Below are 22857 nucleotides of genomic sequence, written 5' to 3'. Positions count from 1 at the left end.
TACTTCCAGGTTGGCGCGGAACGCAACCTGAAAAGATTTAACCTGAAGCAAATGTAACAGGAGGTATGACTACATCGCTTGGTTGTTTAAAATAAACCACAAAAACTCAAAAGTGCTTTTTGGAAGGAATTAAACAATACAATTTTCAGCAAAAAGGAAAAAATATGTTCAAATATATAAAAGGATGCCACATAGAGGAGGGAGAAAGGTTGTTTTCTGCTGCTCCAGAGAAGCGGACACGGAGCAATGGATCCAAACTACAAGAAAGAAGATTCCACCTAAACATTAGGAAGAACTTCCTGAGAGTAAGAGCTGTTCGACAGTGGAATTTGCTGCCAAGGAGTGTGGTGGAGTCTCCTTCTTTGGAGGTCTTTAAGCAGAGGCTTGACAACCATATGTCAGGAGTGCTCTGATGGTGGTTCCTGCTTGGCAGGGGGTTGGACTCGATGGCCCTTGTGGCCTCTTCCAACTCTATGATTCTATGAACCAGAGCATGCCTTGGAAACTCTCACTTTCTACTCAAAGCTTCTCCTTTTTTTATGTCCATGGAGTTTTCTTGGCAAAATACTGGAGCGGTTTGCTAGTTCCTTCTCCAGGTGGATCACATTTAGTCTGAACTCTTAGCTATGACCTGTCCGTCTTAGGTGGCCCTGCACGGCATAGCTCATAGCTTCTCTGAGCTATTCAAGCCCCTTCGCCATGACTAGGCAGTGATCCATGAAGGGGTTTAATTAAATAGTAATTAAAATTGTTGAATGTATATATATAATTACTTTTTAATTAAACAATAACAGTGTTAAAACAAAATAGAAATCGTTAAAATGAGAATAAAAGGATAATACTAAAAAGCACACACACAAGCTTTCTGTAGTTGTATCATATATATATATATATATAAGCTTTCTGTAGTTAGCTGGACTTTCTTATTTTTGTAAGCTACCTTTGAGCTCCTGTCTGGGGAAGAGGTGGATTAGACGAAATAATAATTCATTTCATACTATTGATATACTACTTGATTGCAAAAAAAGACTGTAGTTTATCTGGGCTTTCATAATTTTTGTAAGCTGCCTTTGAGGCCTAGTCCGGGGAAAAGCGGATTAGAAAAAGAAATAATAATGATGATAAAATAATAATAATAATAATAATAATAATAATAATTCCATTTCATGCAATTTATATACCTCTTGATTCCAAAAAGGCAAAAAAAACCCTCAAGAGCAGTTTACAAAAAGCATTGAAATCGCCAGTAAAAACAAAACAGATTTAAAACAGCCATTGAAAATATGTAGGTTATTAAATACACAGAAAAGAGAGAAATTCACAAGACATTTCCCTGCTTATTTGTTTGTTCAATACATGCGGAAGGCGCTCCTCGCAAAGCCTCCTGGGAAATGCAGTCCTCACCCTCCGGTCCCGCCCTCTCCCCGCCTCCAGAGACGCCGCTCATTGGTGGCCGCGCGTGATGGGCGGAGACGAGGGCGTGTCGCCGCCGCCGCCTCCAGGGGAGGAACTACGCCTCCCAAGCGGCCCCGCGCGCGCGCTCTCTGTTGTTGTCGTCGCCGACGCCGTTCCAGTGGCTCGAGCCCCTCCGCGGCGCTCTTTCGGGTCCGCAGCGGCCTTCTCCCTCCGCGCGCGCGCCTTCCCTCCGCCCGCCGCCCTTTCCCCCCCCCTCCCCGCCACGCTCCTCCTCTCCCCCGGCCTCGCCGCTCACGCGAGCCCCCGGCTTCACCCGAGGCCTACCCGTTCCCTCCGACCATGGCGCGGCCGTCCGTGCCCAGCTCGCAGAAGGCGCTGCTGCTGGAGCTGAAGGGGCTCCAGGAGGAGCCCGTGGAGGGTTTCCGCGTCAGCCTGGTGGACGAGGGGGACCTCTACAACTGGGAGGTGGCCATCTTCGGGCCCCCCAACACCCACTACGAGGGGGGCTACTTCAAGGTGAGACGGCGGGGGGTCGGGGGTGGAAACACACACGGGGGTTGGGCCCTACTCCAGAGGAGACCCACTGAAAGTAGAAGGAAGTGGCTGGGTTGGGTCCTTTGGCCTCCAAGAGGGTCTTCTTTGAGGCAGGGCGAGTTTTACTCCAGAGGAGACCCACTGAAAGTAGAAGGAAGTGGCTGGTTTGGGTCCTTTGGCCGCCAAGAGGGTCTTCTTTGAGGCAGGGCGAGTTTTACTCCAGAGGAGACCCACTGAAAGTAGAAGGAAGTGGCTGGGTTGGGTCCTTTGGCCGCCAAGAGGGTCGTCTTTGAGGCAGGGCGAGTTTTACTCCAGAGGAGACCCACTGAAAGTAGAAGGAAGTGGCTGGGTTGGGTCCTTTGGTCTCCAAGAGGGTCTGCTTTGGGGCAGGGCGGGTTTTACTCCAGAGGAGTCCCACTGAAAATAGAAGGAAGTGGCTGGGTTGGGTCCTTTGGCTTCAAAGTGTGTCTACTCTAAAGCAGGGCAAGTGTTAATCCTGCTCTAGAGGAAACCCACTTTAAACTAAAAGGACATGGCTGATTTGGGTCCTTTGGCTTCCAAGAGTTTCTGCTCTAAAGCAGGGTGAGTGTTACTCCAGAGGAGACCCACTGAAAGCAGAAGGATGTGGCTGATTTGCGTCCTTTGGCCGCCAAGAGTGTCTATTCTGAAGCAGGGCGAGTTTTACTCCAGAGGAGACCCACTGAAAGGAAAAGGATATGGCTGGCATGTGTGCCTTGATTTCAGTGGTTCCACTCTGGAGCAGGATGATTTGTAACCCTACTCCAGAGTAATGAGTGGGCATGGCTTGGTGGGCTACTCTGGAGTATTGAGTTTTGCCTTCATGTTCCCATTGCGGTTGTGGCTAAATTGGGACCACTGTCCTCAACTGGGTCTGCCCTAAAGCGGGGCGGGTTTTAGCCAGTGTTCGTCCTACACCAGAGGAGACCCATTGAAGGTAAAAGGATGTGGTTGCCTTGGGGCCCATGGACTTCAGCTAGTCTGCTGTGACGGAGAAGTCGTACTCAGTGTTAGTTCTACTCCAGAGTAGACCCATTGAAATTAAACAACAAGGGTGACTTGGGTCCACTGACTTCAGTGGGCCTGTTTTGGAGTAAGACAATATTTACCCAGAGTGAAGTCATTGTGGTTAATGGACGTTGCTGGAGTTTAGACAGGTTTCTGGACACATGACACCCCTCTTTACGCTGAGGTGTGTGTTTTCAGGATCCACCCCCATTCCCGTGACTGTGATTCTACTCTGAAGTAGGACCCGGAGTGATACGACCCTTTGCCTTGAAACAGGGGCAAGAGGGAATCATTTCTATCCTTGTAACAAGAGAATAAACTTCTTTTCCTTTCTCTCCCCTCCTCCGTTTAAAACGAAGCCAGTAAATAGCTTAAGGCGCTATCCAACCTACATTATACTAAGCCCTTTGAAAACAATGGTCTTAAAATTATCTCTAACCTAAGAGTTCTGTCCAGTGTTAGTCATGTTCAGAGCGGGGAGCCATGGAAATCAGAATTATGAGCAACAGAAGAATGGCGTGACTTAGAGGAGCTAATGTCCCATCTAATTTAAGCATCCTGTTTTTACAATGAGCAACCAGGTGACCGTTTTGGGAAGACCAAAACACAACAGAAACACTTGCAGTTCCCAACAAGCGGCGTTCAGACTGCAGAAGTAGAGCATAGCCATGAGGCATTGTAATTCCTCTATGAATTTGTCCAGTCCTCTTTTAAAACCCTCCAAGTCTGCGGCCACCACTGTCTTCCGCAGGAGCGAGTTCCATGGGTTTACTATCTGGTGGGTGAATAAGTCCTACTTATAAGTAAGTGGGACGCGGGTGGCGCTGTGGGTTAAACCACAAAGCCTAGGACTTGCTGATCAGAAGGTTGGCGGTTCGAATCCCCGCAATGACGGGGTGAGCTCCCGTTGCTCGGTCCCTGCTCCTGCCCACCTAGCAGTTCGAAAGCACCTCAAAGGGCAAGTAGATCAATAGGTACCGCTCCGGCGGGAAGGTAAACGGCGTTTCCGTGCGCTGCTCTGGTTCTCCAGAAGTGGCTTAGTCCTGCTGGCCACATCACCCGGAAGCTGTACACCGGCTCCCTCGGCCAGTAAAGCGAGATGAGCGCTGCAACCCCAGAGTCTGTCACAACTGGACCTAATGGTCAGGGGTCCCTTTACCTTTATAAGTAAGTAGGAGTTCTAAAATGTTTTTTCCCCTCCTGAGTTTACGTTTTCATAATAAAGGTTTGGCTTGAAGTAAGTGTACAGATTTTTGAAGATCCGAATATTGCAGATAAGATCTGAACATGACTGTATTCATGACTGATGAGCTTTCCATTGCTGCTGTTAATAATGTTATACTATCCTTTTGATCCTTACTTTATAAATGAAGCCAAAATGTGGGCAACTATATCTGTTGCCCTGTTCAGGGAAGTTTTTAATGTGTGCCATTTTAATGTATTTTTTAATCTTTGTTGGAAGCCGCCCAGAGTGGCTGGGGAGGCCCAGCCAGATGGGCAGGGTACAAATAATTATTATTATTATTATTATTATTATTATTATTATTATTATCTGTCCTGAATCTTCCAACTGTTCAGTTTCGTTGGAGTTCTAGCATTAGGAGGAGGGGAAAAAATATCTGTCTACTTCCTCCATGCCATGCAAATTTTTTTACAATCTTGAGTCATCTCTCCTCTTGCTCACCTTCTTCCTAAACTTGAAAAGTAAATAAATCGGATGTTGTAACCTTTCCTTATTAAAATTTACAAGTGAAGCTCTGAATAAAGTCTAAACATAGGGTTTTGTCCAACAAGACTACACTTGGAGGAGACCATTTGAAAATAATTGGCTGAAGTTAATTGGGTCTGCTTGGGGTAGGACTTAATAGGATGACAATTTTAAGGGTATAGTCATGCTGTTGAGTAGAACCATTAAACTTAATATGGCCGGGTCGTTCTCAAGAGTAGACCTGCTGAAATGAATGGTCTCGAGTTAGCCGCGATGAACTGACTCGAGAGTGTGACTCTCCATGTAATACTAACTGGGGGTTGTATCCAACATTAGTCAAAGCTATTGAAATTAACAAGCACGGCTAATTTAGCTCGATTAATTTCAGTGAGCCTGCATCTGGCTGAAGCCACCTTGGTGTATACTCACTGAAATCAGGTTAAGTCATGATGAACTTAATTCAGGGTTAGCATCATTTTACTGGGTCGACTCTGCATATGATTCCCACGCCTCCAGCTACAACCTTATAAATATATGCAAATCATTCCAATGTGTGTACACTAAACGGAAATGCTTGATAAGTCTTATTTCCGAGTAGGTATGCATGACATTAGGGACGCGGGTGGCGCTGTGGGTAAAAGCCTCAGCACCTAGGGCTTGCCAATCGAAAGGTCGGCGGTTCGAATCCCCACGGCGGGGTGTGCTCCCGTTGCTTGGTCCCAGCGCCTGCCAACCTAGCAGTTCGAAAGCACCCCCGGGTGCAAGTAGATAAATAGGGACCACTTACTGGCGGGAAGGTAAACGGCGTTTCCGTGTGCTGCGCTGGCTCGCCAGAGCAGCGATGTCACGCTGGCCACGTGACCCGGAAGTGTCTCCGGACAGCGCTGGCCCCCGGCCTCTTTGAGTGAGATGGGCGCACAACCCTAGAGTCTGTCAAGACTGGCCCGTACGGGCAGGGGTACCTTTACCTTTACCTATGCATGACATTGCACTGCAAGTGTATTTTATTGCTGTTATTTATAAATTTGCTTTTACATGCGCATCAAGGCGATTCACAGGCATGCCATAAAGACGACTAAAAATAGCTTTAAAAACAGTAAACAAAAAACAACAACAGCCAGTAGCCACAGGTTTGAAAACTACACAAATGTCAGAGGCCTTTTCACCCAGCTAGAAAAGCCTGTTAAAACAAAAAGGTATTTAATTGTTTCCGGAAAGTGCAGGTAGTAATAATTATTTACCGACCCGCCTTGACTCATCTGCCTGGGTGGCCCCAGCCATTCTGGGCAGCTTCAGCACAATATAAAAACATAATAAAACAGCAAACGTTAAAAACTTCCCTATCCAGGGCTGCTTTCAGATGTCTTCTGAATGTTGTATAGTTGCGCTTATCTGTTTGACATTTGATGGAAGGACATTCCATAGGGCTGGCGCAACCACCAAGAAGGCCCTACGCCTGGTTCCTTGCAAACTCTCAGTGTGGAAACCACCAGAAGACCCTGGGGGGAGTGGACCTCAGTGTCCAAGCAGTGTTAGAAAAGCTAGGAGCCAAATGGCTCCTAGGATCTGGATTTTGGATGCCAAAACAGAATATCTAGTCAACATTTGGGGCAGGGGTGGGGAGGTCAGCAACACTCTCCCCCCCCCCCAATTTTTTTTATTGATTTTCCAATCTGATAACAAATATAACAACAGACAAAGAAAAAAGAAAAAACATTACAATATAAAAAAAACATTTATCTTAACTATTATAATCCCATTTTTGTTATCATTGTTGGTTGACTTCCTTCCTTTACCTTCCCGCCGGGGGGGTACCTATTTATCTACTTGCACTTTGACGTGGTTTTGAACAGCTAGGTTGGCAGGAGCAGGGACTGGGCAACGGGAGCTCACCCCGTCATTGCGGGGATTCGAACCGCCGACCTTCTGATTGGCAAGTCCTAGGTTCCGTGGTTTAACCCACAGCACCACCCGCGTCCCTGGCTCTATAGGTACATAGAAGTAAAAACAAAGTTTGTAAGAAGAGGTTTCCAGGATCAGAAAATTTTGGCCCTTTTTAGTCCAGCTTCCTGTCCTCATATTGGCCGTCCAGACCCCCCCAAGCAGGACCTGAGTGCAACATTAACTCTACCCGCTTTTGATTCATAGAATTGTAGTTGGAAGGGACCCTGCGGTTCATCTAGTCTGACCCCTCTGCAATGCAGGATTCTGCTTTAAAAACTCCCAACGAGAGAGAGTCCACTAATGTTCCAGCTTTTAACAATAGAGATTTCTTCCTGGTCTTTAGTCAGAATCTCCTTTCCCAGCAAGTGGCATTCAGAAACACGCTTCTTCCTGGGACACTGAACTAGGTATTGTTGTTGTTTAGTCGTGTCCGACTTTTCGTGACCCCCTGGACCAGAGCATGCCAGGTCCTCCTGTCTTCCACTGCCTCCCGCAGTTTGGTCAAACTCATGCTGGTAGCTTCGAGAACACTGTCCCACCATCTCATCCTCTGCCGTCCCCTTCTCCTTGTGCCCTCCATCTTTCCCAACATCAGGGTCTTCTCCAGGGAGTCTTCTCTTCTCATGAGTCTTGGAGCCTCAGCTTCAGGATCTGTCCTTCCAGTGAGCACTCAGGGCTGATTTCCTTCAAAATGGATCGGTTTGATCTTCTTGCAGTCCATGGGACTCTCAAGAGTCTCCTCCAGCACCAGAATTCAAAAGCATCCGTTCTTCGGCGATCAGCCTTCTTTATGGTCCAGCTCTCACTTCCATACATCACTACTGGGAAAACCATAGCTTTAACTATGCGGACAAGGTGATGTCTCTTGAACTAGGTGTAGACATAGATAAACAGGAGTGGCGGTTATCCCCATAAATGAATAGGCACGTAAATATCCAGACAGGAAGCACGTAAGTACAGATTTCATTGCATAAATAGGAGATCTATTTTATGCACATGATTAAAACATCTAGGCTGTTTTCCCACCCTGTGAGCCTTCCAGGCAGTGTACGAAAATATTCATTAAAAATAAACAAACATTAACCCTCGCCATTAAAAACAACAAAGGAGCAGAATCGGTTTTATTTTATTTTATTATTTTGTTCCGTTTTCGAGCCCCTTCTCACGAACCACCTCAAAGCGATTTCGCAGCAAAAGCACCAACCGTTTTATTTTTTTCTTTAAAAAAGACAACAGAGGCAACAACCTCAGGGAAGCAGAGCTAGTTGCTTAACCAGTATTGAATGCCCATTGAAATATGTAAGTAGAACGGTAAACAGTAATAATAATAATAATAATAATAATAATAATAATAATAATAATAAATTTATACCCCGCCTTCCCCAGCCAAGGCAAGTTGATTAAAATACAATTTAAAAGATTAAGATACAACATTAAAACAATTAGGGAGCAATCTCTTCATAGGAGGCGAAAGCAAAAAGAAAGAGGGGGAGGGAATCAAACTGATTCTGAGCCAAAGGCCAGGTGGAACAACTCTGTCTTACAGACCCTGTGGAAAGAGATCAGATCCCGCAGGGCCCTGGTCTCAAGAGACAGAGCATTCCACCAGGCCGGAGCCAGTGCTGAGAAGGCCCTGGCTCTGGTTGAGGCTAATCTAACTTCCTTAGGGCCCGGGACCACTAGGGTGTTGTTATTTATGGACCTTGAGGCTCTCCGTGGGGCATACCAGGAGAGGCGGTCCTGTAGGTACAAGGGTCCTAGGCCATGAAGGGCTTTAAAGGTCAAAACCAGCACCTTAAATCTGACCCTGTACTCCACCGGGAGCCAGTGCAGCTTGAAAAGCACTGGGTGAATATGCTCCCATGGCAGAGACCCCGTGAGGAGCCTCGCTGCAGCATTCTGCACCCGCTGGAGTTTCTGGGACAGCTTCAAGGGCAGCCCCGCGTAGAGCGAATTACACTAGTCAAGCCTGGAGGTGACCATCGCATGGATCACTGTGGTCAAGTCGGGGCGGGAAAGGTAAATATAAAAAAGTAAAGGTAAATATAGAAATGTCTAAATATGAACAGTGTTGTAAATAGCCACATGCTGTAAAGTGAATATCCAGATGGGAAATATATTAAGTGTAGGAACTATAAAGTGTGCCAGTATAGAGGTAAACAAACTTTGGGGCTGCCAATCTAGGGCATGGATCCCTGCCAGGTACCGTATTTTTTGCTCTATAAGACGCACCAGACCACAAGACGCACCTAGTTTTTGGAGGAGGAAAACAAGAAAAAAAATATTCTGAATCTCAGAAGCCAGAACAGCAAGAGGGATCGCTGCGCAACGAAAGCAGCAATCCCTCTTGCTGTTCTGGCTTCTGGGATAGCTGCGCAGCCTGCATTCGCTCCGTAAGACGCACACACATTTCCCCTTACTTTTTAGGAGGGAAAAAGTGAGTCTTATAGAGCAAAAAACACGGTATGTTTCTGTGAATTCCTATTCTGAGTATTTCAGATTCTAAGAATAAGCAGTCCCTGGGGTGCTCAAGGGTGTGTTGCGAAGCCCGGTTTTCTCGCCTTCCAAGGTGACCTAAATAATAGGTATATAACAGGAAGTATCCCATGCCAATGCCAAAAATGGAGATCCGTTTCACAGTTCCTGAAGAGTCATTGCTTTTTGTTAGTGTCCCAGCATGATTCACCCCCTAAAGGCCTTACTCAGGGGCCTTTTCTACAGGAAAAAAAGAGAAGGCAAGAATTACCGTATTTTTTGCTCTATAAGACTCGCTTTTCCCCTCCTAAAAAGTAAGAGGAAATGTGTGTGCGTCTTATGGAGCGAATGCAGGCTGCGCAGCTATCCCAGAAGCCAGAACAGCAAGAGGGATCGCTGCTTTCGCTGCGCAGCGATCCCTCTTGCTGTTCTGGCTTCTGAGATTCAGAATATTTTTTCCCTTGTTTTCCTCCTCCAAAAACTAGGTGCATCTTGTTGTCTGGTGCGTCTTATAGAGCGAAAAATACGGTAATAAACACTGCTTAGAACTCGTTTTAGAAAGATTCTACAAAGCCACATATTTATAAAACCCTGATTTTCTCCATTCCCTCATCAACGTCTTTTGCATAAAAACTTACTAGAAAACTCCTACCAAACGGGATTGCTTGTCCCATGTGCACAGGTTTACTCATAAATAGCTCAGTGCAAAACTCCTAAAGGTCCTGCAGGAAAAAAGAATAATAAAGGAATGTAAGCCGGGGAGGGGGGGCCTAATTTGGCCCCTGTGGCAATTTATTTCCTTGGGTAAAATCCCCCCCACCCAAAAAAAAATGTAAAAAAAGTTCAACAACTTCAATCCTGAAAAAAAAGGTCAACATCAAATCTGGCCCTATTTGAAAACAGTTTGGGCACCCTGGTATAAGGTAAAGGTAAAGGGACCCCTGACCGTTAGTTCCAGTAGTGGCCGACTCTGGGGTTGCGGCGCTCATCTCGCTTTACTGGCTGAGGGAGCCGGCGTACAGCTTCCGGGTCATGTGGCCAGCAGGACTAAGCCGCTTCTGGCGAACCAGAGCAGCGCATGGAAACGCCGTTGACCTTCCCGCCGGAGCGGTACCTATTTCTCTACTTGCACTTTGACGTGCTTTCGAACTGCTAGGTTGTCAGGAGCAGGGACCGAGCAACGGGAGCTCACCCCGTCATTGCGGGGATTCGAATCCCTAACCATCCCAAGAGGCTCAGTGGTTTAACCCATGGGAACGCGGGTGGGCCCCCTGGTATAGGTCAAAGAAACACTCAGCTTCTTTCTCTTGTTTTGTGGCATTTTTCCCCCTGTGGCATTTAACAGATTGTTCAGCATATTTTAGATACGTTTTTAAAGCACACTGATTTGCTGCAAAAGCTGGACTTCTCTTAGTCTTTGACATTGTTGTTCTAGTCCGTCTCTGCACTTCTCAGTAAAACCAGGGGTTTTAGTGTTTATCTCATTCCAAGTATTCAAAGAATACTATTTCCCCATTTCCTTGGGTCTCCTGTATTTGAACCACAGTTCCCATCATCCCTGACCACTGGCCCTGCTAGCTAGGGATGATGGGAGTTGTAGTCCAAAAACATCTGGAAACACTGTTCTACAGCCTTCTAAATGTGTCTGTGGGAAGGGTGTCTGTGTGTTATTCTTTTTATCCTGTATTTATTCTGCGAACTGCTCTGGGACCTTATGATGAAGGGTGTATATACATCTAATAAATAAATAAAAAATTTCCTCCAATCCCCTGATCTTCTCTTTCCCTCAAAAGGTACAAACTTGTGGAACCGTTCTTCCCAGTAATAATGGAAATATTCCAAGTAGTAACTGACTTGGGCAATTCTTTCGCGTCTTCCCATTTTATTTTCACCAGCATGGCAATGAGGTCTGGAGTAATTCACCCCTAGGGACTCGGGTGGCGCTGTGGGTTAAACCACAGAGCCTAGGACTTGCCGATCAGAAGGTCGGCGGTTCGATTCCCCGCAATGATAGGGTGAGCTCCCGTTGCTCAGTCCTACCTCCTGCCAACCTAGCAGTTCGAAAGCACACCAGTGCAAGTAGATAAATAGGTACTCCTCCGGCGGGAAGGCAAACAGCGTTTCCGTGTTCTGCTCTGGTTCGCCAGAAGCGGCTTAGTCCTGCTGGCCACATGACCCGGAAGCTGTACGCCGGCTCCCTTGACCAATAAAGCAAGATGGGCGCTGCAACCCCAGAGTCGGTCACGACTGGACCTAATGGTCAGGGGTCCCTTTACCTTTAATTCACCCCTTGCCGAAAATTGGGCAGAGGCTTCTTCCTGGGTGTACGTTTAGTAGGTCATCGGGATCCACAGGAAATAAACAAACGAGCCGCTTCCTCTGAGCCAGTTTTGGCCCAGGAAGCTACTTCGGGTCGGTTTATGAGCCTGTTTTGCAACTTTGAGGTTCCTCCCCATCTGCCCTTTCTTGCCTCTTCCCTGACAAACCTGCCTGACTCAGATAGGGAGTTGGCTGAGATCAGGTAGTTGGGTGTTCTTGTATCTTGGCAGATCTCCTAAAACCCAAGCCCTAGGGCTCGCCATCAGATGACACCAGCAGATGGGGATGACGTCTCTTGTTTTGTCGCGTAGATGATAATATCAAGCAACACTAGCTATAACATGAGTTTCAGTCCTATGCCCGCCAGCTCAGAAGAAAGCCTGTTGAAGTTTTGCATGGCTTCCTTCCAGGAATCCTCGCATGCCGTAATCCTCTGTTTAAGAGTTCCTAGCAAAGTTATTTAGGGACGCGGGTGGCGCTGTGGGTTAAAGCCTCAGTGCCTAGGGCTTGCCGATCGAAAGGTCGGCAGTTCGAATTCCCGCGGTGGGGTGCGCTCCCGTTGCTCGGTCCCAGCGCCTGCCAACCTAGCAGTTCGAAAGCACCCCCGGGGGCAAGTAGATAAATAGGGACCGCTTACTAGCGGGAAGGTGAACGGCGTTTCCGTGTGCGGCTCTGACTTGCCAGAGCAGCGATGTCACGCTGGCCACGTGACCCGGAAGTGTCTGTGGACAGCGCTGGCCCCGGCCTCTTTGAGTGAGATGGGCGCACAACCCTAGAGTCTGTCAAGACTGGCCCGTACGGGCAGGGGTACCTTTACCTTTACCTTTTAGCAAAGTTATTTACATGCTACCATACGACATAGGGACACAAGTAGCGCTGTGGGTTAAACCACAGAGCCTATCAGAAGGTCGGCTTGCCAATCAGAAGGTCGGCGGTTCGAATCCCCACAACGGAGTGAGCTCCCGTTGCTCGGTCCCTGCTCCTGCCAACCTAGCAGTTCGAAAGCACATCAAAGTGCAAGTAGATAAATAGGTACCACTCCGGCGGGAAGGTAAACGGCGTTTCCGTGCGCTGCTCTGGTTCGCCAGAAGCGGCTCAGTCCTGCTGGCCACATACCCGGAAGCTGTACACCGGCTCCCTCGGCCAAATAAGCGAGATGAGCACCGCAACCCCAGAGTCGGCCACGACTGGACCTAACGGTCAGGGGTCCCCTTTACCTTTACCCTTATGATCATTGTGTTGTCCAGACATTGCTGACTTAAACAAAAATGGGTAGGTTCACCCATCTGTACTTTGAATGAGTTCCACCATTGCTGGAATGAGATAAATAAAAGATACTCAGCTTTGTAGTTCAGGTGGAATCCCATTGGTCGCTTGCTGTGTCACATGACCCCCTGCCCAGAACAATGCGGGCGAAAGCCACGCAGACAAAAATCAAACAGAGGCGAAGGTTAGCAGAATAACACCTTTTGTTCTGGGAGAGGCACCGGGTTTTTCGGATGGAGGCTGTTCTATCGGCCTCCCTTCCCCCAGAGGGAACGCTCCAGGTCTGGTGACGAAACATACCTTCCCTATGGTAAAGGTTGCAGCACTTGGGACTTTTGAAAAGCGAGAAAGAGGTTTCTAAAGCGATGCATGACATTGGGGAAAGCCAGAAGAGAAAGTTGTTCCTCGCCATAACACTAGAAAGTGTGGACATTCAGTGAAGCTGAATGCTGGGGAATTTAGGTAAGGTAAAGGTACCCCTGCCCGTACGGGCCAGTCCTGACAGACTCTAGGGTTGTGCGCCCATCTCACTTAAAGAGGCCAAGGGCCAGCGTTGTCCATAGACACTTCCGGGTCACGTGGCCAGCGTGACATCGCTGCTCTGGCGAGCCAGAGCCGCACACGCAAACGCCGTTTACCTTCCCGCTAGTAAGCGGTCCCTATTTATCTACTTGCACCCAGGGGTGCTTTCGAACTGCTAGGTTGGCAGGCGCTGGGACCGAACAGCGGGAGCGCACCCCGCCGCAGGGATTCGAACCGCCGACCTTTTGATCAGCAAGCCCTAGGCGCTGAGGCTTTTACCCACAGCGCCACCTGGGGAATTTAGGACAGATCAAAGGAAGGACTTAACACATTTTTTCATGTACAGTGGTACCTCGGGTTAAGAACTTAATTGGTTCCGGAGGTCGGATTCAGGCCTTCTCGGTGGTGGCACCTGCCCTGTGGAATGCCCTCCTGTTAGATGTAAAAGAGAAAAACAACAACTACCAGACTTTTAGAAGACATCTGAAAGCAGCCATGTTTAGGGAAGCTTTAAATGTTTGATGGACTATTGTATTTTAATATTTTGTTGGAAGCCGCCCAGAGTGGCTGGGGAAGCCCAGCCAGATGGGCAGGGTATAAATATTATTATTATTATTATTATTATTATTATTATTATTATTATTATTATTATATAATAATAACCCAGAGGTGCCTTTTAAATAAAAGGACACATTCTACTCATGTAAAAATACGCAGATTCCCGAATGTTTGATGGACTATTGTATTTTAATATTTTGTTGGAAGCCACCCAGAGTGGCTGGGGAAGCCCAGCCAGATGGGCAGGGTATTAATAATAATAATAATAATAATAATAATAATAATAATAATAATAATAAATAACCCAGAGGTGCCTTTTAAATAAAAGGACACATTCTACTCATGTAAAAATACGCAGATTCCCGGTCCATCCGCGGCCGGATTTAGAAGCCAATTGGTCTGGATCCGGGCCTTAGTTTGCCTTCCCATGCTCCAAGGAGCTATGCACGGCTCGCCTCGATTTTTAGCCTCACAACAACCCTGCGAGGTTGGCTGAGCTGGGAGGCCACGATTGGCCCAAGAGCTTCGTGGCCGAGCGGGGATTTGAACCACGGCCTCCCGGGCCCTCTGACTTCTCCTATTTGTGTCTGGCAACATTCTGCAGCTCAGCGGTTTTATGGCATGAGAGGGGGAACCCCCAGCATGTGCTCTCTCTTGTCTCTTTCTGCAAACCAGCAAAAGATTGGTTGCCCAGAGGCGGCTCTTGTTTAGCGCAGGGAAAGAGATCCTGACGAGCCCAGGCAGGTTGCATGCTCTGTCCTGGGCGAGGCAAACCTGGGCGAGGCTCAAAACCTCCAAATGCCGGGGTGGCCCGTGCCGATGGTTGCCGTGCGTGACTCAGCTGTGCACACAATGGGACTGCCTATGAGAGGAAGGGACAGGTCTTGGGTCTGGGAGGTGCCACACGTCCGGGAGCCTTCCCCAGCCATTGGCTGAGTTGCTGTGATGTCACGGAATGTTCGCAAGCGCACCGGGCAGCGGCGTTACTCCTCTGGGGGAACTGGGTTGTTCCTGGAGACTCTCAGGCAAGGACCTGGAAACCTTTGGCACGATTATGTGCTGAATTTCACATTCGTTTGCACTTGGTTGCAGCGTCCAGTTGTGACGGTGTAGAGCATGGGTAGGCAAGCTAAGGCCCAAGGGCCGGATCTGGCCAAATCGCCTTCTAAATCTGGCCTGCAAACGGCCCAGGAATCAGCGTGTTTTAATCAGAGTGTCCTTTTACAATGGTACCTTGGGTTACATATGCTTCATACGCTTCAGGTTACAGACTCTGCTAACCCAGAAATAGTACCTTGGGTTAAGAACCTTGCTTCAGGATGAGAACAGAAATCGTGCTCCGGCAGCACGGCGGCAGCAGGAGGCCCCATTAGCTAAAGTGGTGCTTCAGGTTAAGAACAGTTTCAGGTTAAGAATGGACCTCCAGAACGAATTAAATACTTAACCTGAGCTACCACTGTATATAAAATGCACCTCTGGGTTATTTGTGTGGCCTGCCTGGTGCTTTTACATGAGTAGAATGTGTGCCAGCGCTTTGAATTGGACCCATTGGCAACCGGTGCAGTTGGGCGCAGGGCAGGCCACTTGCAATTCTAACCTACCGTATTTTTTGCTCTATAAGACTCACTTTTTCCCTCCTGAAAAGTAAGGGGAAATGTGTGTGCGTCTTATGGAGCGAATGCAGGCTGCGCAGCTATCCCAGAAGCCAGAACAGCAAGAGGGATTGCTGCTTTCACTGCGCAGCGATCCCTCTTGCTGTTCTGGCTTCTGAGATTCAGAATATTTTTTTTTCTTGTTTTCCTCCTCCAAAAACTAGGTGAGTCTTGTGGTCTGGTGCGTCTTATAGAGCGAAAAATACGGTACTTGTTCATTGCTGCTTCCCCAACCCCTGACTCCTCTCCCGTTCTCTGTTCTCCGCAGGCTCGTCTCCGGTTCCCTATCGACTACCCTTATTCGCCACCCACCTTCCGTTTCCTGACCAAAATGTGGCATCCCAACATATATGAGGTATGGTGGCACACGTGGGGCATGGCCGTCGAGCTGGGATGCCCTGGAATGTGGGCAAAAGACTCCGTCTGCCCACCCCCAACGGACACACACAAACACACAGACTATTTTTCCACATATCAGAAGATTTATTTATTTATGTATTTATTTGCTTTAGGGGTCATCTTATACAGTCACACCCATAGCTGTCAACCGTCCCTTATTTGGCAGGAAACTCCCTCATCACAGCGCCATGTCCCGCTGCTGTCCCTTATTGATGATGTCCCTTAAATTTCCCGGGTTTCAAAGGAAGCAGCTCCTCTCCCTCCCTCCCTGCCGGCCAGGGAGGAGGGAGGCTCCAGCTGTGTTGCTTGGCTGCGTTGCTCACCCAATAAGGAGTCTAAGAATGACTGGCGGGGTGGAGCTTGCATGCCTTGTGCCAATCAAATCGGCCGCGTTGCCTGGGGACTCGCCTTTGCTCAGCACTTCCCAGCGGAGAGGTGACGGAGGTTTTCCTTGCTGCATCCCCTTTGCCGGGTTGCTGCGCTGTGGGAACCACCGCTTGAGGCTTTGTTTGGCTGCTGGCTGGGCTTTCTGCCTTTGGCTCGGAGGGGCTCAGAAGTCGAACATACCTGTGCCCGGAAAATTTTGGCTGCTGATCCCTTATTTTCGAGGCTGCTGGTCCCTTATTTTCAAATCTGTAAGTTGACAGCTATGGTCATACCTCGTGATGCATTCCGCTCTTCTTACGGACTTTCAGGTTATGAATGCAGCAAGCCCGGAAGTGTTTACTTCCGGGTTCGTCGCATGCACAGAAGCGATTTTCGTGCACGGAAGAGGCGCTCTAGTTGCGGACTTTTCGGGGTGCGACCGGCACCCCGAAATGGATTAAGTCCGCAACTAGAGGTACCACTGTACCTTTGGACTTCTGCAAGCAACTTTGGCCAACTTTCTTCAAAAAAAAGCTCAAGAGTTTCGATGTTTAAAATATCAATTTCTTAATTCGGAGTTCAGAAAAATAGGGGTCGTCTCGTACATGGAAAAAATAATGTTATCTCCATCTTTCAGACTGGAGACGTTTGCATTTCCATTTTACACCCTCCGGTGGATGACCCGCAGAGTGGAGAGCTTCCTTCGGAAAGATGGAATCCCACGCAGAACGTGAGGTGAGGCTTGAGCTGCAGTTACGCTGTCGCTAGTCTGTCGTCGTAAGAAGAAGAGGAGTTTGGATTTGATATCCCGCCTTTCACTCCCTTTAAGGAGTCTCAAAGCGGCTCACATTCTCCTTTCCCTTCCTCCCCCACAACAAACACTCTGTGAGGTGAGTGGGGCTGAGAGACTTCAAGGAAGTGTGACTGGCCCAAGGTCACCCAGCAGCTGCATGTGGAGGAGCGGGGAATCGAACCCGGTTCCCGAGATTACAAGACTACCGCTCTCAACCACTACACCACACTGGCTCTCTAGATTACCCATCCCTCCCATCACAGGCAAAGTGAAGCAGTCACATCTGGAGGTGACTGATTTAAGCGTTTGATAATAATAATAATAATAATAATAATAATAATAATAATAATAATTTTTATTTATACCCCGCCCTCCCCAGCCAAGGCCAGGCTCAGGGCGGCTAACAAGCAATAATAAAAACAAGTTGAATGAATACAACTTAAAAACAAGATAAAAATACAACATTAAAATATTAAAATGTAGCCTCCTCACAGGAGGAGAAAGGAAAAAGAAAGAGGGGGAGGGAATCAAACAGGCTCCAAGCCGAAGGCCAGGCGGAACACCTCTGTCTTACAGGTCCTGCGGAAAGAAATCATATCCTGCAGGGCCCTAGTCTCAGGAGACAGAGCGTTCCACCAGGCCGGGGCCAGTGTTGAAAAGGCCCTGGCTCTGGTTGAAGCCAATCTAACTTCCTTAGGACCCGGGACCACTAGGGTGTTGCGAACCAGAGCAGCACACGGAAATGCTGTTTACCTTCCTGCCGGAGTGGTACCTATTTATCTACTTGCACTTTGACGTGCTTTCGAACTGCTAGGTTGGCAGGAGCAGGGACCGAGCAACGGGAGCTCACCCTGTTGCGGGGATTCGAACCGCCAACCTTCTGATCAGCAAGTCCTAGGCTCTGGTTTAACCCACAGCGCCACCCGCGTCCCATACGATAACCAAGCTATGGCTGTATTAACTATGGTCTGAGGCAGAGATTTTTAAACTCCAGAAATCTCCACGTCGTCACAACTGGACCCACACTAGTAGCAGAATGCGCTGGGCTAATTTCTGGCCCTGTTGACTCGGGCCAAAGCCCCACCTCATCCTGCTTCTCACAGCGGCTGATCAGGTGGGCACAATCCGCCATTGAGGTCTCCTTCTTTCCTATAACTCGTTTCAGCAGCAGCAACACCGCTGCCTCTTCCTCCCTCACCTTCTCATTTGCTTTTCCTCCCCCTCCCCACCCGCAGGACGATTCTCCTCAGTGTGATCTCGCTGCTCAACGAACCCAACACATTCTCTCCGGCCAACGTTGACGCTTCCGTGATGTACAGGAAGTGGAAAGAGAGCAAAGGCAAGGATCAGGAGTACACGGACATCATCAGGTTGGTGGGAAAAGCCCCTAGAAATACCATTGTTGCACCCACAACCTAGGTTTAAGGTGCTGTTGAGCTCCTCGCTTTCATATCTCAGTTTCTAACACTGGCCACAGGTACAGTGGTGCCTCGCAAGACGAAAAGAATCCGTTCCGTGAGTCTCTTCGTCTAGCAGTTTTTTCGTCTTGCGAAGCAAGCCCATTAGCAGATTAGCGCTATTAGCGGTTTAGCGGCTATTAAAGGCTTAAGGGATTAGCGGATTAGCTGCTAAAAGGCTATTAGCAGCTTAGTGCCTTAGAAAAAGGGGGTGGGGAGCAAAAAAAAACCCCAGGAATTGCAAGACATTTAAGTCTTGCGAAGCAAGCCCATAGCAAATTTGTCCTGCGAAGCACCTCCAAAACGGAAAACCCTTTTGTCTAGCGGGTTTTCCGTCTTGCGAGGCATTCGTCTTGCGGGGCACCACTGTATCTGGTTGGCCACTGTGAAAAGAGGGTGCTGAACTAGATGGGCCACTGGCCGCATCCAGATGGTTCTTCCTATGTTGTAAGAGCCAGGGTGAGGCCCCCCACCTGCATCCTAGGCCCCTCATTATCCTGGTCACCCTCATGAGGGCAGCCTCCAGTTTTCTCAGTTACCTACTGAAAAACGCCCAGAATGATTTCGGTCTCCAAGCTCCAGCCTGATCAGCAGGGGGAAAAGGCTCCAGGGCAGGTATGGCAGGAAGTCCTCCCTCTTTGGAGCAACATTCCCCTGTATGTCCACTCTAAAGATAAGGGGACACCTGACCATTAGGTCCAGTCGTGGCCGACTCTGGGGTTGCGGCGCTCATCTCGCTTTATTGGCCGAGGGAGCCGGCATACAGCTTCTGGGTCATGTGGCCAGCAGGACTAAGCCGCTTCTGGCGAACCAGAGCAGCGCACAGAAACGTGCAGTACCTGTTTATCTACTTGCACTTTGACGTGCTTTCAAACTGCTAGGTTGGCAGGAGCAGGGAACAAGCAACAGGTTGTTGCTGTTTAGTTGTGTCCGCCTCTTCGTGACCCCCTGGACCAGAGCATACCAGGCACTCCTGTCTTCCACTGCCTCCCGCAGTTTGGTCAAACTCATGCTGGTAGCTTCAAGAACACTGTCCCACCATCTCGTCCTCCGTCGTCCCCTTCTCCTTGTGCCCTCCATCTTTCCCAACATCAGGGTCTTTTCCAGGGAGTCTTCTCTTCTGATGAGGTGGCCAAAGTATTGGAGCCTCAGCTTCAGGATCTGTCCTTCCAGTGAGCACTCAGGGCTGATTTCCTTAAGTATGGATTGGTTTGATCTTCTTGCAGTCCATGGGACTCTCAAGAGTCTCCTCCAGCACCAGACTTCAAAAGCATCCATTCTTCGGTGACCAGCCTTCTTTGTGGTCCAGCTCTCACTTCCATACATCACTACTGGGAAAACCAAGCAACGGGAGCTCACCCCATTGCAGGGATTCGAACCGCCGACCTTCCAATCGGCAAGCCCTAGGCTCTGTGGTTTAACCCACAGCGCCACCTGCGTCCCCTGTCCACTCTAGGAAACGTTGCATTTGACTGCTTCGGTGATGGTACATCCCACAGACCCAGCAACCGATCCCCCCTTAACGCTCTTCTGCCGTCCGAATCCCTGTTGCAAACGAATGTCTTTTATCGCCCAACTAGGAAGCAAGTCCTCGGAACCAAGGTGGATGCGGAGCGCGACCAAGTCAAGGTTCCGATGACGCTGGCGGAGTACTGCGTCAAGACCAAGACTCCAGCGCCGGACGAGGGCTCGGACCTCTTCTACGACGACTATTACGAAGACGACGAGATGGACGACGAGGTCAACAGCTGCTACGGCGACGAAGACGATTCCGGCAACGAGGAGTCTTGACGAGGGACAGCTCCCCCCCCCCCCGCCACTCTCACCAGCCCCCTCTTTTTCTCCGCGCCCCCTCTCTGCCCCCTTCCCTCCACCGCTGCCTCCTCCTGCTGCTGCTGCTCCCGTTAGTAGCAATAAATCTGTGACACTTTTACTTGAACCCAGGACGCCACCCGGCCGAGACTCGGAAACAAAGCAAAAAAAAAAAACCCTCTCTGGCCCTGAGACGCGAGACGGAAAAAAAAACTCTACCTCAAAAGGGAGACACTGCTTCTGCTGGAAATGGGGGTGGGGTGGGGTGGGTTGCCTGTGTGCAGGGCGGGTTGGCAAATCTACAATTTGGCTTAAAATGCTGTGCGTGGTTTTTTTGTGTGCGCGTGTGTGTCGTCGGTTTGTTTGTTTTTTAAGAAAAGGAGAAGCTGGGAGGGACGGGAGAGGGGATGGTTCGTTCGTTCACACCGAGCCGTGGCCTAATCCGGCGGCGTCTTCTGCTCCCGGTTAAGAAAGACTGCAAAAAAAGGGGGGGTGAGGACCTTTTGACGAGTCCTTTGTGGAGCATTGAGGGTGGGTGGGCTTTTGGAGGAAGGGCCTGCTTATTTTATTTTATTAGGCCATGTTAATTTGTGGGGAGGGGATTCTTAGCAAGGGCTCTCTAGTTGCATGGGCTGGAGGGGGGGCGAGGATAATATTTTTGCAATCTCATCGGCCACGTTAAGTCTAGATCGAAAAGTCTCCTCTCTTAGATTGGCCCTGCCATGTCACCTGGCGCCACTGGGTGGCGCTTGTACACCGTCTGCTTCCTGTAGCATTTGACACCCCCTTCCCCCCCCCCCCCCCGCTAGGTGATGTTTTCCCATCCACCTGCGTGCTCACCCCCCCCCCAACCCGGCCTTTCTTGGAGTTTGCTTGGTGGCTGTGCAGTTTTGAAAACCTACAGAGGGACGTTCTGGAATGGGGTGGCAGTCCTTCTGCAAAAAAAGCAAAATGAAATTTTGAAAATGACGGTTTTGTGGAATCAGGGAAAGCGGGGCGGGGGGGCATCTTTTTTTTAAGCATCAAGGTGTGGGCGATTTCTTTTTTAGTTTGTTTTTTCTCCTAGTTTTTTGAAACTATTTAATAAAATGGACTTTGAAAGGAAGCGTGGTGTTGGACGGCAGCGTTGCTGCAGCGCAGCCTGGGTTTTGTGTCTTTTACTCTGGTGTAAAGAGGGGGCGCAGTTGTAGGTGGAGCAATCACCCGCTCGCCTACCTCTGTTTATTTTTATTTTATTTATTCGTCTGCCCATTTTCACCTGGGGAGCTGCTTTTGATCCTCAACAACAGCTCTGCAGGGGTGGGTTGAGGCATTCACAAAGTAAAGGAAGGATTGAACTCTGATTAATAAGAATACACACAGAGGTTTGAATCAGCAAGACTCTGGGAAGGGTGCATATAATAATCTCTGCGTCTCTCCACCCCTTTGCCCAGGTCGTTTTATTCACAAAAGAAGTTTTACAGAGTGTTCGTAAGAACCAATCAGATTTCTTCTGAGCATTTCAACAAACCCCACGTGGGCACAAAGTTAAACTACCAAAACTAATAAAGCACACATATTTCTGGGGTAAACAAAACAGAACTACAAAGGAGTGCATTTGGCAGCCCCGGAGGTGATTAAAGAAGCAAGATACATGATAAGGAGGAAGGCCAGGAAGAAAGTGATCATTATTACCCTTCAGGCGAGATCTTTTTCCTGGCCCTAAGATTAACATATCAGAAAAGCTACAGCAAAGAAACTTGCCCACTATCTTTATGGCCCAGGATGCCTGCCTGGCGAAGCAAGGTTTTTTGTTCCAGCACCAGTTCAGACTCCATGTGTGTAGGTAGGCTCACAAGCGTCATTCCCAGACGAGCTGAGAGATGAATAGTGACTAACAATTCACACCACAGTGAACAAAATACAGTTCCTAGGTTGCGGGGGGGGGAGGGAGCCATGACTGTTTTACTGCTTTTAACAATATAGTGGTACCTCGGGTTAAGAACTTAATTGGTTCTGGAGGTCTGTTCTTAACCTGAAACTGTTCTTAAGCTGAAGCACCACTTTAGCTAATGGGGCCTCCTGCTGCCGCTGCACAATTTCTGTTCTCATACTGAAGTAAAATTCTTAACCCGAGGTACTATTTCTGGGTTAGCGGAGTCTGTACCCCCAGGTAACACTGTATGGTGTAGATGGGGCCTAAGATACTTTTTCAGCCGCCCAGAGTGGCTGGGGAAACTTAGCCAGATGGGAGGGTTATAAATAATAAATTATTGTAAATTATTATATTTGAGATTTCTGGAAAGCAATCAAAGCATTTGAAAGCACCGAAGCTGCTTTCTGCCCCAAACTGGATCTCCAGATAGTTTGGGTTACTCCCCCATCTGGCAAGTAGTAACATCTGGATGTGCAGGCAGTTGGGGGCGAAATCTGCTTTAGGAGGTGGTAGTGTCCCTTTGTCATTGGCGTGCAAAGGTTGTTGTTTAGTTGTGTCCGACTCTTCGTAACCCCCTGGACCAGAGCACTCAGGGCTGATTTCCTTCAGAATGGAGAGGTTTGATCTTCTTGCAGTCCATGGGACTCTCAAGTGTCTCCTCCAGCACCAGAATTCAAAAGCATCCATTCTTCGGC

The 22857-nt window shown here is 48.6% G+C and overlaps 1 protein-coding gene across 1 annotated transcript; it reads left to right on the top strand.

The window, feature by feature from the left end:
• Positions 1–1520: 1520 nt before the first annotated feature.
• CDC34 (cell division cycle 34, ubiquitin conjugating enzyme) lies at positions 1521–21352 on the top strand. The gene is made up of 5 exons (XM_083421937.1): positions 1521–1932; positions 15689–15775; positions 16823–16920; positions 18214–18348; positions 20016–21352. The coding sequence occupies exons 1-5, from the start codon at positions 1756–1758 to the stop codon at positions 20224–20226; spliced, it is 708 nt and encodes a 235-aa protein (XP_083278063.1). The 5' UTR covers positions 1521–1755; the 3' UTR covers positions 20227–21352.
• Positions 21353–22857: the final 1505 nt, after the last annotated feature.

This window comes from Podarcis tiliguerta, assembly GCF_965153285.1.
Source record: "Podarcis tiliguerta genome assembly, chromosome: 18".
Taxonomy (NCBI): Eukaryota; Metazoa; Chordata; class Lepidosauria; order Squamata; family Lacertidae; genus Podarcis; species Podarcis tiliguerta.
The sequence above is the reverse complement of the archived record's forward strand: the minus strand, read 5'-3'. Positions and strand labels throughout refer to the sequence as shown.

Bases quoted from the DNA above. Each gene is read 5' to 3' on its own strand.
- CDC34 (XM_083421937.1), top strand. From the start codon at position 1,756: ATGGCGCGGCCGTCCGTGCCCAGCTCGCAGAAGGCGCTGCTGCTGGAG. The intron at 16,921-18,213 runs GTGAGGCTTGAG...CCCCACCCGCAG, and splicing joins AATCCCACGCAGAACGTGAG to GACGATTCTCCTCAGTGTGA. The intron at 18,349-20,015 runs GTTGGTGGGAAA...TCGCCCAACTAG, and splicing joins GAGTACACGGACATCATCAG to GAAGCAAGTCCTCGGAACCA.